General features: G+C 37.7%; 1 protein-coding gene across 1 annotated transcript in view; it reads right to left on the reverse strand.

The window, feature by feature from the left end:
- DNAJC5B (DnaJ heat shock protein family (Hsp40) member C5 beta) overlaps positions 1–14,521 on the reverse strand; it is a 52,040-nt gene extending 37,519 nt beyond the window's left edge. The window contains exon 1 of the mRNA XM_004602421.2: positions 14,403–14,521. Within this exon, the coding sequence (XP_004602478.1) occupies positions 14,403–14,521 (119 nt within the window). The remainder of the gene's footprint in view (positions 1–14,402) is intronic.
- Between the last annotated feature and the right edge of the window lie 868 nt (positions 14,522–15,389).

The raw sequence follows: 15,389 nt of genomic DNA on the forward strand, positions 1-15,389 counted from the left end.
CAGCCACCCAAAACACATCCCGTCCAAAACTGAAATAATTTTTTTCCATGGGATCTATATCTCTGTTTTTACTGCATCAGAAAATTATTCCCTAACCTAGGTGAACAGTTAAAAAATTGTCCTGGAAACACTGAGAATATAATCTAAGAGAAAAGAGGTATATAACCATAAGAAAAATATATTTGTTGGCTTATAATTCTTATATTTGGTAAATACAAAGCACCTTAGCATGGTGTTCAGGCTGGAAATACAACAGAAGGCAAATCACAGTGTCTCCCTTGGGAAAAATTAATGGAGCCAAAAAAGCAAAGTAGTAAAGAGGGAGTCACCAGTGAGGATTTCATGCCCCAATGGGACATCACAATGGTCCCAGTGGACCAGGGAATATATAGAGGGCCCTCAAGAAATGTCCCCACAGGCCTTTCTACACAAACTTCTCTACCTCCCCACCCCCATGTTGAATAACTCTTTGTGGTCATTTTGAGTATATTTGCATTTTATTTTTTTTGCTTTTTGGGTCACAACTGGCAATGCTCAGGGGTTACTCCTGGCTCTGCACTCAGGAATCACCCCTGGCAGCGCTCAGGGGACCATATGGGATGCTGGGAATCGAACCCGGGTCGGCCGCGTCCAAGGCAAACGCCCTACCCACTGTGCTATTTCTCCAGCCCCTATTTTGAGTATATTTGAATTTCTCCAATGCACACCATCCCCACCTGAACTAGATTATTTTTATACCTCTTGAAATTTTTTGAGAATTTGTTTGACATTTTAAAGGTAGTATTGAAAGGTTTTTAATGGCATTAAGCAAATGAAGAGGACTTAATTTTCAACATTTTAGTACCAACACTGATATATTAAAACAATTGAAACAAATGTATTCAATGGAATTTTGGTGTCATAGAATCTAAACTCCTTCTCATGCATACACAAAACACATACTCTCTTTCACTCTCAAAACCCTCCCTCTACACTCCTCTACACTCCTTGTTTTTATGATGTTTACAAGACGCTTTGAAGAATGTTTTGTTTCTATTTTTCTATAGGGCTGTCTTTCTCCTCGTGGCACTGAGTACTATATATGCTAATGGTGGCGGAATGCTTTCATTTAGTCCTCAACAGCCCCAGAAGGCCTGTATTTTGCTGTGAAGAGAGTGAGGAAAAGAAAGGATATAAACCTAGTCTTTTAGGCTTCATTTTCTGCACTTTTAACTCTTACCTTACCCTTAGAATTTACTGCAACTGAAGAATAAGAGTGTTAAATTTTATGTGAAACATCTCAAAGAGAATATTCAGCACGACCCAACACTTTCAACCCTTTTACCTGCTTTCCTCTTCTCCACTTCCTACCAACATATGATAGACTGTATGTTTTGCTGATTTATTATTAAACCTCTCTACTCCTTAACCCAGAACATAGGCTCCAGGAGTTCAGGGATTTTGTCTGTTCTGTCAGAGCTTAATATAAAGTAATCAATAAATCAATCAATACTTTTTTGAACAATACAGAAGACACTATAGTTACTAAGTTTGTCAGACCAGACATATTAGCAGTTGCTGAGAGTTCCAATGAGCTTTTCCAGTTTATCCTATGATTAAGTAACAGTATAAGGGATAGCCTTCAATGAACTTTAGACAGAGTCGCTTTTTAAACTCTTGCGAAACCTTAATGGCTAACCTCATTAGCCAAGTGGCACGAATGCTGGCTGACTTCGACCATGAGTGTGGAAAGGTCAGACTTCAGCTGAATATCATGAAGAAAATGTTCATGAGAAATGAACTAGTTCCTGACATTCCATTTGCTCTCAATGGAATGAACATCTCTGAATGCAGTATTTATGTGTACCTGGGTTGAGAACTCAACATGACAAATGACCTGGCACCTGAGCTGCACAGGAGGAAGAGAGCAGCTTGGAATGCCTTCAAGAGTGCTGAAGAAGTGGTTAAGAGGACAAAGAAACTCCAGCTTCGGGCACATCTTTTCGACTCCACCATTCTTCCTGCACTAACATACGCCTCAGAGAGCTGGGCCCTATGAAAACAGGATGAGAACGCTATTCAGGTCTCCCAAAGAGGAATCGAAAGAGCTATGCTTGGAGTATTACATTTCATTCAAGTGAGAGAAGGAATCTGGAGTTCCAACCTCCTTCGACGATCAAGAATCAGGGATGTTCATTTTTTTCTTCCCAGGTTTTGATGCATCAAAACCTGGGAAGAAAAAAATGAACAGCAATATCCTCAAAGACCTCAAAAGACCAAAAGACACATGAAAAAAAAGCCCTACATCACTATTCATCAGGGAGATGCAAATCGAAACAATGAGCTATCATCTCAAACCAGAGAGACTGGCACATATCAAATGAACAAGAGCAACCAGTGCTGGCGTGGATGTGAGGACAAAGGGAGTTTCCTTCTTTGTCGGTGGGAATGTCGACTGGTTCAGCCTTTTGGAAAACAACATGGGCATTCCTCAGAAAGCTAGAAATGGAGCTTCCAGATTGTCCAGCAACACTACTGGGGATATACCCCAGGAGCCCAAAAGTACATCAGCATGACTATATTCATCGTAGCACTGTTCATAGTAGCCAGAATCTGGAAAAAACCCGAGTTCCCAGTGCCCGAGAACAGATGACTATTTAAAGAAAGTATGATACATTGGAATAATGTAAAACTATGCAGCTGTTTGGAAAAATGAAGTTACAAAATTCATTATAAAAAAAAAAGAATCAGGGATGCTGTCTTGACTGCTGGACTAGAGCTGTTAACGCCTGGATTCCACAGGACGTCAAAGAATGCGTGGCTGCCCACCTATGAGATGGTCAGACTTCTTCGTCAAGATCCTGAATGAACAGTCTGAGGCTCTTCATCTTCCTGGAGCAAGCAGATACCATTGGGCTACACTATCATGTGACAGGGATAAGTGGAGATGTTATTGGCACTCGCTCAAGCAAATTGATAGGGATAAGAAATAGCACAGTGGTCTATTGACTTGGCTTTTAAATATGAAGAAAAGAATCTTGCTATGACTTTTAAATATCAATATTAGATCTCAATCCTAAAGTTCTTGCTGAGCAGCGCTACTTTTACTTCATTCACATGAGTAAGAATCTAGTAAAGTTACATCTATTAGGTAACCTTGTCTTTGAGTCATCATTGTCTACTATGCATGGCCAGGTGTCTGAACACTCCAGGTCATGCATGGAAGCCTCTCAGAAGCTTCTTTTTCAAATCCCCTAAGACAAAACAGCTTCTTAGAAAGGAATCCAAAAGGCATGTCCTCCTGAAGTAGCCACAGCTAAATAAATCTGGCATACAATGGGGCTCCTTAGAAGGAGCTTATCTTAGAGTTGGATAGGGACTTCTGAGTCTTCGGAAAAGAAACACATATTAGGAGAGAGCCAGGGATGATGAACGTGACCTAGGAGCAAAACTTTTACTGTCCATAGAGGTGGGGAGTCTAACATATCATCACTGCTGCTAGTCACTGCTGGCTGGCTCATTCCCCAGCATGTGTCTGGGTCAGGATGAGAAACAGATGTACCAGAAGAGATAGAAGTAAATTCTTTAAAATCAAGCTCATACTTTCACATGAAAGATACTCTATCAGAGAGTGTCACAAAATATTGGGACTCCATACCTATGTTCAACCTCCCACCTCCCATCTGGGAAGTTGTACTTCCTCGTAGATTGGCAACTATCTCTCAAGTCTCAAGATAAAACACTGGAGGAAAGTTTTTGGCTACAAGGAGTAATCAGAGGACCCAGGCACCAAGTAGGGAGCAAGGAGAACCTGCTATGCCTGTCAGGCCAGGTAGGGCAATGCTGAATAGCAGCAAAACAGTTCTACCAAGTTGAGAACTAATGGTACCACAACAGCAAAACTTAGTATACTCAGAATTTTGGCTAGCAGTGACCACTGAGTGAACTGCAAAGTAGGTATCATCAGTAGTTTGGAAACTTAGCTTGATGAAGAAAGGCTGTTGCATGAGAATGAATGAATGGGCCCCTGGGTCCTTTGAAACTTTGCTAAGGGAGGCAGAAGGATGTGGATGTTGGAGACTTTGCAGAGACACGAGTTCTTAAGATACTTTAAAGAGTCCAGGATGTGAAGTTGGAGGTTATATAAAGGTCATGAAAAGAACATTCCTTGGTTCTTTTATTTTAATACTTTACCATCTCTTCAGTTGTTTTACCATTCACTACTAGTCCTATAGCTGTTACCTAACTCAGAATCCTTGCTATCTCAGAGAAGCTACTTAAATTAAATAGGAGGGCCGGAGGAGATATAAATAATGAGGTAGGCAGGTATAAGCATGTCTCTACAGTTTGGGGAAATGTGTTCAATACACATATCATATCTTTACCATGCTCTTAGGCATTATAGATTTATTTGAATTTTATAAATATTAGCTGAATTCTTCAGATAACAGAAAAATGAAGAGCAAAGACTTTTAGGTTATGTGAAAAGAGAGGAAAAATTATTCACCTTATGAAAACACTGATGGGATTGACATGACCTAATATCGAGAAAAATTAGACTAAATGAGTTTTAGGCTTCATGCTCCTTAAGATTATTATGTTCTGCAATAGCAAAGGCAGATCTCTTAATGCAAGCCTTAGATTAGATTCATACCACAAATTTCACTCTATGATAAGGTAATTTTGACTTTAAGTTAGTTAAATGCTTTTCTAACACCAAATGGCAGGATAATTTTGGACTTTTAAAGATGAAGAGGGCATCTGTCTATTCATAATAGAGCCCGGTATTTTCATTGTGCTTTTCCACAAAGGACTCCTCACACTTTGATGAAATGATCTCATTTCTCTTTACAAAATTTCAAAGAGGCAAGAACTTTTGTACATGATGAATTGAGAGAGCAGAAGCCTTTCTCTTGTCATTCCTCCTCAAAGCTGTCCTTTGAGGTAGCTGGAGATTCCAATTTATCATTTACCATAAGCTGATTTATGAAGTATGATTTTACTAATGTAGGAAAGATGTTTCATTCACAGAAACATCTTATGACAGAGATCTTTATATAGACACAGGAAAGGACTAATGTTGGTCTGTGAAAGTGCTACTTGTGGTAATTTTCCAAAGAAATTTCCTTTCCAAATCTACATCCTCTCTCAGAGACCACTGCCCTTTATCCTTCCCTTAGATTTCAATCTTACAATCCTTCGTAAGTGTTACATGAAGGTTGTAATTCGGATCTTCAGTCAGAGTCGGCTAGACCTGAGCAAGCATCTGACACACTTGTGTCCATTAGGCCCTTGCTTCAGAAATTTGGAACTGTGACATGACAAAACTGGACAGTGAACAGAAACAATATAGTTACGTCTTTCCAATACAGTTATCAACCTTTCTGGGACCATGGGATCTATTTCTTTCAGAAGCTCTAAAGTGGTTTCACAAAGCAATCTTGGTGGAAAACAACCTAAGTCTATCTATTGACTAGGAATTTATTATATCATGGGACATCTTGTCATGGAATAATATATCACAGTGTAGAAGAATGAGTTTTTTTATGAATAGATCAGTCCTTAGAATTGATCCTTGTGCCAATAATGGAAAATAAAGGATTGGAATGATGGTATGCCAACCATTTGAATTCCAAAAAGAAAGCAACAATGCTTAGACAAAATTCACATTTAACATGATTACTAATGTTCATAAAACTGATAGAACTATTCTGAGAAAAAAATGAGGAAGTATTGCATTTTCTGATTTTTGTAATATAAAGTCAGAATAATCAAAGCAGTATGGCACTGGAATGAAGATAGAATCTCCGACCAACATAATAGAGTCAAGAGCCCAGAGAAAATCCACAGATTCATGGATAGCTCATCTATGTCAGAGGAGCTGGGTACATGAAGTGGAACATGAAAAGTCTTTTTAAAAATTGCACTGGGGATGTGGAGTAGCCACATGCAAAATAAAAGAAAGAAAAATTAAGTCTAACTGCATCTTATACCATACACAAAAGTAAATTCAAAGTTGATTATAAACTTTAAAATTAAGTAAGATACACTGAGGAAAACTCTCTGGGACATAGACCTCAGAGTTGTTTCAGCAATTTGACTCCACTAGCTAATTCATATACATTCAATGAAACAAAAAATAACAAAGAAAACAAATGGGATTATGTCAAATATAAAAGGTACAAAGAAAAAAATCTGAAATAAAGATATCCTGCTAAATAGGAGAAAATATTTTACACAACATAACAGATAAAGAGCTAATAGGCCACAATATTTTAAGCATTCATAACGTTCAACAGTAAAAATTATAGTAACCCCATTAAAAAATGGAAGTGAAAAACAGACACTTCCATAAGAGGACAGACAGACAGCCAAAGGCATATGACAAGGTGTTCATCCTCAGTTAACATTAGGGAAAATGACAAATGGATGTCAACTGCAGTTGACCAGTGAGGATGGCATATATAAAAAATATTGCTATAAAAGTGTTGGCAGAGATGTGGTGAAAAAGGGAAACCATTGGTGAGAATGTCCTCTGGTTCAACTTCTTCGTAAAACAGTAAGGAGAACTTTCAAAAAGGTTATTCTTACTTTTATTTTTCTAATTTTTCCAGTAATTCAGTGATTTGTCCTCCAAACACAAAAACATTGGTTCAAAAAGATAAAAGCACTTCTGTGTTCTCTGTAGTGCTTACCAGAAAAGCTAGGCTATGGAAACAATCCAAAGGTCCAATGAGAGACGAATGTATAAAAACATTATAGTTTATGTAAACAATGGAATACTATGCAGCTATAAGAAAAGATAAAAATTTGCAGTTCATTGTAATATAGAAGGAACTGGTGGGTATTATGTTAAGCAAAATAAGTCAAAGCAAGAAATACAAACACTAGATAATCTCATGCATCTGTGGTACATAGAGAAACAAAACAAGGGGATTGATAGCACCAAATGGTGACAAAGCGTTGGCCTTCAATCAATCACAAAACCCAGATTACCAGGCAGAGAAGTAGGGAAGAATGAGATGGACCAAAAGTAATAAGGACATTAGTGAAGGGTCTTGGGCACTTTGATAGTGGTGAGTTGTAGTAACTGTGTGCATCAAAATCATAAATGTTAATGAAATTGTTAGTGTGTGCCCTAAACTACAATAATTAAATTTTTAAAATTTAAAGTATAATTACTAATATTCACTGTCACTGTATCATTGTCATCCCGTTGTTCATCGACTTGCTCGAGCGGGCGCCAGTAATGTCTCCATTTGTCCCTGTTGCATGCTAGTGTAGCCCAATGGCATATTGAGGGCTCTCTCAGGGTCAGGGGAATGAGGACCTTCGTTTTTACTGTTTTTGGCATATCAAGTACGCCACGGATAGCTTGCCAGGCTCTGCCATGCATAATATTTATAAATATGAAGAATGATTCTAAAAAGAAATTTTATTAGATACCATGATATACCACCTCACACCACAGAGACTGGCACACATCCAAAAGAACAATAGCAACCGCTGTTGGAGAGGATGTGGGGAGAAAGGGACCCTTCTACACTGCTGATGGAAAACAATATGGACGCTTCTCAAAAAATTAGAAATTGAGCCCCCATTTGACCCAGCAATACCACTGCTAGGAATATATCCCGGAGAAGCAAAAAAGTATAGTCGAAATGACGTCTGCTGTTCATCGCAGCACTGTTTACGATAGACAGAATCTGGAAAAAACCCGAGTGCCCGAGAACAGATGACTGGTTAAAGAAACTTTGGTGCATCTATACAATGGAATATTATGCAGTTGTTAGAAAAAATGAAGTCATGAACTTTGCATATAAATGGATCAGCATGGAAGTATCATGTTAAGTGAAATGAATCAGAAAGAGAGAGACAGACATAGAAAGATTGCACTCATTTGTGGAATATAAAATAACAGCATAGGAGACTAATACCCAAGAATAGTAGAAATAAGCACCAGGAGGTTGGTTCCATGGCTTGGAGGCTGGTCTCACATGCTGGGGGGAAAGGCAGCTCAGATAGAGAAGGGAACACCAAGTAAAATGTGGTTGGAGATTACGCGTGGGAAGGGAGATGTGTGCTGAAAGTAGACTAGAGACTGAACACAATGTCCACTCAATACCCCTATTGCAAACCACAACACCTAATTAGAGAGAGAGAACAAAAGGGAATACCCTGCCACAGAGGTGGGGAGGGATAGGGGGAGATGGGATTGGGGGGTGGGAGGGATGCTGGGTTTATTGGTGGTGGAGAATGGGCATTGGTGGAAGGATGGGTTCTTGAACATTGTATGAGGGAAACACAAGCATGAAAATGTGTAAATCTGTAACTGTACCCTCATGTACAGTTAATTAAAAAATAAATTAATTAAAAAGAAATTAATTTAAAAAATAAATTAAATAAAAATAGCAATGTAGCACTCACTTATTAATTACTAATTAATTACTAATATCAGGGCCCAAATTGTCAATTTTATTCTTTATTTTGTTTTCACTGCTTTTATCTCTGTTCTTATCTCCCTGAGGAATGCTTGAACAATTTAAAGAATTTTGTCTTGATTTTAGTGTTATGAAGTATATTACTCTTTATGGTCTTGGTAGGTAGGTATATAAATATGACTGATCAAAGCCTACTTCTAACAACATTTTAGCAATTTAAGTGATAAAACCTTACTCCTATTTAGTTTCTTTATTATTCTAATTTTAAATATTATAGAGTATAAGGTGATGTTATAATTTTTATACCAATCATTTTATATAATTTTGGAAGTTTGTAAGAAAGATAATCTACTGAGTTTACCCATGTTCTGCTTTCTCACCATTATTTTTTTCTGATCACTCAACTTGCTATTTTAGGGAGGGTTTCCCAAACAGTGCTCAGGGATCACTCCCAGGGATTCAAGAAACCAACCTTGCTGGATATTGAACATCAGTGACTGAAGATAAGATGGTGCTCAGGCCCTGAGGTGTAGGAACTATCAAGATCCACTGCAGTGGTAGTTGTGAGTCCCCAGAGCCTCACGCTAGGGGGTGCTCAGGAAACTATGTAGTGCCAGGGGTTTTTCACCATCTCCCCCACAAATCTCTTAATCTTTTACTTTCCTTTGAAGAATACCCTCTTTAACCCTTTCTTAAAGTAAATATCTGCAATTTATTAACATCTCCCGAAGAAGTTCTCTCTCATCTGAAATGTTATTTCCCCATCAATCGTAAGATACAATTTCACAAGCTATACTGATCACTAGATGGCTCTTTTCTTTCGGTATTGAAAAGTGGTGTTCCTTTATCCCAGGGTCTATTGCTTCCCATGAGAAACTTGCTGCCATTTGAATCCGTGTCTCCTAAAGGTAATGTGTTCTTACTCTGCTTCTTAATTTTTTTTTACTTTTTAGAAATTTAATTATGATGTATTTTGGTACGGATTGTTTTTAAATTCATCCTACTTGGGATTTGTTCAACTTCTTGGCTTATGTTTTTCCCTTTTTGTTGTTGTTGCTGTATTAGGAATCTTTCCATCTTTATTTCTTTGAATGGTTTCTCAGTCCCACTCTCTTTATCTTCCCTTTTAGTCTCCAAAGCTATAAAGATTGAGTCTTTTATCACAGTCTTGCAGATCCCTGGAACTCTCTTTGTTTTCACTTTTTTCTCTCTGCTGTTCATCGAGTAAATTCTCTTGATCTTTTCTTCACTTCATTCATTCTATCCTCTATCTTCTCCACTATACTATAAAATTCATAATGACTTAAGTTGTTAATTTCTATCATTTCCATCTTTTTAAATAATTTTTATTTCTTGTTGATCTGTTTTACACTGATTCTATGCTCTATCTTCTCCACCCTACTAAAAACCTCATAATGAATTGCCATTCCCATTTACTTTCTATAATTTTTATTTCTTTCCTAATATTTCTACTTTTTGAAAATATTGTTTCAGTAGAGTGTGTAACATCCTATTGAATTTGTTTTTGGTAGGAGAGACACCACGTGGCAGTCAGGGGCCACACTTGATGGTGTTGATGGAGCCACAGGTGCCAGGGATTTGAAGCAGGGGCTCAGCCACTGCCTCATGCAAGTCGAATGTTTTCTCTCTGTATTATCTTTCCAATCCTGCAAATTCAATCCTTCATGAGGGCTGTTTAACAATACTTGTCAGATAATGCTAGTGTCTGGCTAATTTCAGTGTAGCATTTAAGTTGTGATCTTCTTGCTTCTTTGTACGATATGGTTTCCTTCTTCCTTTTCCATTTGTTCACTATAAGTTGTGGGGCTCTCACACATCTTTCCGGGGGTTTCACTCCTTCAGTTGTCTTGCTCATGCACATTCTGGTTAGAGTGTCTGGGAATTGCACACCTGACTAGAGTGCTCTCACATCCTTGACTGTGATGCTCTCTCACATATACACCTGTTTGCAAGGCACCACAGATTACACACTGTTACGTTGTTGGGGCTTAAAAACAGCAGAGCTGATAGGACTGGACTCAGCACATTTGAAAACCGAGCTCACAGTCTCAGGTTTGCAAGTTGCTTTTTGCCACTGAGTCATCCCCAGTCCTCAAATAATAAGTCATTTTGATCTAGACACCTACACTATTATGCTAGGAAACTCTGGATCCTATTCAAACTTCGAAAGAGCAGTTACTCTGAGCTCAGCCTACTGCTTTCCTAGCCTTGTTTTATGGCTATGGTTCCAGTGATCATGTAACTTCCAGAACATTCGCCACGTGTTAGTCTATTTGTTCTGGCTCCTGACTCTCGGATACCAATTTGTTAAGCAAGAGAATAGAAATTCTCAGACTGGTTTGTTTAGTGAGTTTAGGTAGGGGATGGGAACATCCAGGATGCTGGAATATGGACAAATTGCACCCTGAGCTGGGTGCTTTAGAGGGTAGAATGCTCCTTGTCATGGGAGGGCAACTGGGAACATTGGTGGAGGGAAGTGGACATTAGTGAAGGAACTGGTGTTGGTACATTGTATGACGGGGTTGGAGCAATAGCTCAGCGGTTGGGCGTTCGCCTTTCACAAGGCCAACCCATGTTCGATTTCTCCGCCCCTCTCCGAGAGCCCGGCAAGCTACCGAGAGTATCAGGCCCACAGGGCAGAGCCTGGCAAGCTACCCGTGACGTATTGGATATGCCAAAAACAGTAACAATAAGTCTCACAATGTGAGACGTTACTGGTGCCCACCCGAATAAATCGATGAGCAACGAGATGACAGTGACAGTGATAGTGACATTGTATGACTGAAATGCAATCATGAGTAACTTTGTCGTTCACAGTGACTCAATAAAAAAATTAAAAGATTCCCCTTTGTTAATGTCTCCTTTCAAGTGGGATCTCGGGGTAAGAGAGGATTCTCAAGTTGCTGGGGAAGTCTTCTGGCTAGTTATTGTTAGGGGGACATTAAGTCAATTGAATTGTTATTCCTGTTAGACTTGTCTATAGTTGTTGGTAAGACTTCAATCAACATGGAAAAAGATCAAGACTACTTGGCGACCTTCTATTGCTAGCATGTATAGTATATCAGGAGAGCATGTATATCTGGATTACCTTCTCTTGGGTGGCCAGTCATAAGATACTCTGCCACTATACTATTCCTTGCATAGTCTCAAACCAACTTATTACCTCTATTCCTCCTAATTCCTCTATTCTCTTTTGTTTGTGTTATCTCAGACATGCTTAGCAGGAAGGAGCAGAGAAACACAAGCCTATACTATCATGTCCAGATTAGAAGGTCTCTTAGAAGGTCTCTGTATATGCTTAGGTAGGCATGAGATTTTCTTTCTTTTTCTTTCTTTCTGGTTTTTTTTTCAGTTTTGGGTCATACCCAAAGATGCTTAGGGGTTTCTCCTTGCTCTGCACTCAGGAATCACTTCTTTAGTTGCCTAGGATCATATGGGATGCTGGGAATCAAACCCAGGTAGGCCGCGTGCAAGGCAAGCGCTTTTCCCATTTTACTATCTCTCCAGCCCCATTAGTAGACATGAGTTCTCAAAAAAAAAAAAAAAGATACATAATGAATTATCTTAATGGGAGAGAGAATCTCAGAGATATAAGATATAACATTTTTGGTCATTTTAATCAGGTGAATGTGTGATCTCATAACTAAAATACCGGAGAGAAATCTTGCAACTTAGTCTTGTTTTCAAGAGCACAATAGAAATTATAAATAAAGATCAAGAAGTGTGTGATCTAATAATTTGCAATTATATAAAATTTCTCTGACTTTTAATTCACTACATTGTGACTGATTTGATCTGGATCCCTGAATATAAGATTAATACTCCCAGTGGAATTTCAACCTCATCATACATTTTTAATAACCTGCAGAATACAAATGTGCAATTTAGACAGACACAAATGCTTTTGGCAGAATACTAGTACCTTAATCAACTAAAAAAATAATTATTTGTGTGACATTAAAACAAAATTAATAGGAAGACACTGATTACATGAAAAGACAGGGCTATGATTATTAAACTTGTAAATAGCTAAGCATAATTAGTGTCTTCATTAGGATATGACCTGAAAGTCTAGCTTACAAAATTAATAAAGGTGATTAAAAGTTACATTTGTAAAGTGGCAAAACTTATGAGGTAGCTAGAAATCACTTTCCCAATCATTTCGGGGGGAGGCTCTGTGTAGGTGCTAACCTATTATAATGAAATTTCTTTGTTTCACAAATCTCATCATAGCATAGTGTCTCAACCAGAAGCCCTACCCCTGGAGAGAGAGTTCAGAGGTTTAGACTCTTGCCTTGTGTGCCTCCAATTCCTATTCTATCCCCAGAAGATGAATATGGTCCCCTGAGCAGCACCAGGAGTGATCCCTGTCCACAGAGCCAGGAGGAAGCCCTGCCTATCCAGTCCCAATCACTTTCTGTAAAATACAAATAAAAGCTTCATTGTCTTTGATAAAATGTACTGTTTTCACTGAATATTTTTATCTACACAGCAATTTTAACTGCTGTCATTTACTCTTCTAGTTGTGCTTCTTAAAACCATTCCATGTCCCACAACTTACCACACGGTGAAGGGCTCAATCCAAATTCAAGGAATGTCAATAGGTAAAAAATGGGGTGTTCAATAATTTTTTGTTAGGGTACTGATTTGGGAAAACTTATATCTAAATACTATCTTCGTTTCTCACAAATAGGTCAGCAATATAAAAGCAAAACCATAAATATATCCAAAAATATGGGTTAATGCTTTGTATATTAATTTTTTTCCTGAAAAAATATAGAAACTTGGGAGCCAGAGAGATAATACAGTGAATAGGGCACTTGCCTTGCACACAGATGACCCAATTTGGGTCCCTGGCACTTGATATGGTTTCCCAAGCCTGCCAGGACTTATTCCTGGGTGCAGAACCAGGAGTAAGCCCTGAGCACAGCCGAGAATGGACCCCAAACCAAAGTAAACAAAGAAAATAATTTGAAATATTCATCATAATTTCTGTACAAGAACATTAGTTAGCTGATCAGTAATGGAGAAGGTAAGGTGCTTGTCTTGCATATGGCTGACCCCGGTTTGATTCACAACACTGCATGTGTTCCCCTGAACACTGCCAGAAATGACTCCTGAGCACAGAACTAGGTGTGCTTCTGAGAACCATTAGCTATAGCTCAAACCTTCCCTACCCCCCACTGCAAAAGAGAAAATTAGATCTTACAAGTAAATAGTAGCACAAAAAGAAATGACAGGAAAGCCATGGGCTAGTCGTAAAAATTCAGATTATTTGATAACATCAATATATTTTTGTAATTGACTTTTGTTAAAAAGAAAACAATGGGTTAATTAAATTTAAAAACATCTAGAGAAAAAAATGAGACTGAAAGGAAGCAAAATATGAATTCTCATTCTTACTATAGGTAGAATAAATCCTATTATATTAATAATTTTTCAAATTTTCTATAATACATAAATTTTATATTCAATTTTTAAATTCCTTGCAGCTTTTAAAAAATGGTATTTCTACATGCCCCATAGCTAATTTAGAATTGCATCAGATATAAAATATGAAAAGTAAAATCACAAAAAATATAGTGCATAATATAATAATTGTATGACACTCTTCTTTCAAAATTCTTCTACCACACTCAGTGATGTTTTGTCATATGAATTAAATCATAACTCCTGGTCATTCATTGACATTGTTCTTTCTCTCTCTCTCCTTTCTTTCTCTCTCTCTTTCTCATACACACACTATACTTTTCTGGCATCCACAGATAATCCTTTCATAAAATCAATGTTGTACTTTATTCCCAACAATCTATATAACAAACCAGAGAATGCAAGATTCAAACTTCTATTCCCTGGTGTTAGTGAGAAGCATATGTCTTTAATTGTAGGCAAATGCCAATTTCAGAGTAACTATTAGAATTGTCAGCATTGTCAGGTAATGTGATCATTGAATTTCCATACCTATAGGTTTTTTTAATTTCTTCATTTGATGCTCCTTTATGCAGACCAAGGATTTCATACAAAGCTTCCCCAGATGTTGACAAAGCCCGCTGTCTTTGGTGAGGTATGTTACGGGCCATTTTCTCAAGCTACAAGATCAAAGAGAAGAAATAGTCACAAAGATTAATTCATACTGAGCCTCATCCAACTTTTAAAGAGAATTTAGTTCATTTTGAACTTGTTTGTAGTACATTTTTGTGCCAGTAACTAAAGGAGAGAGGTAATGGTTAAGAGAGTGAAAACTGGAACTCTGAGTTAGGGTATTAAGGCTACAGACAGCTAAGGAAATGGAATATGTCTTTGTAATTAAATGGCAGCACAGTATTATTTAATTAAAGAGTGAATTTTAAATTGTTTGGAACCAATCCTCCCTCACACATCAGGCATATGCAGATTCTGGGGATTGGTATTTGCATACTTTTTTGTGTGTGTTCTCCAAATCTAGTCAGAACTAAAAATTATCAACTTTTCTTTTACTCCATTGGTCTAGTAATTGCTAGAACAAGAGTGCTTTAAAAAAATAAAACAAAATAAGACATTTTTAAAGTGTCAGAAATGTACCTGGTTTCATCTGGTTACAATTTCTCTGCAACTGTGGAATGAGAATGCCCCATAATATAAAAGGGTTCTGTGCCTGAAGTAGAAACTTTTTCTTTCTTTAATAAAAGAAAATTTCTTTAATAAAAGAAAATGCATATTTTATTTTGGTACCTCAAATCCTTTTTTAAAAAAACGTTTTTATTTGAGTCACCATGACTGGCAATATTGTTAATGACACAATTTCGTGCATACAATGTCCCAACACCACACAGTCCACAAGAATGTCCACTTCCCTCCACCAATGTTTCAAGTAATTCCTTCTTCTATGGTCCATCCAGAAAGAACTATACTATCCTAAGTTAGAAGGAAGCCTTTTGTGGACTCTTAAGGTTCTTAGAGATTTGCAAA

This window comes from Sorex araneus, chromosome 2 (genome assembly GCF_027595985.1).
Source record: "Sorex araneus isolate mSorAra2 chromosome 2, mSorAra2.pri, whole genome shotgun sequence".
NCBI lineage: Eukaryota > Metazoa > Chordata > Mammalia > Eulipotyphla > Soricidae > Sorex > Sorex araneus.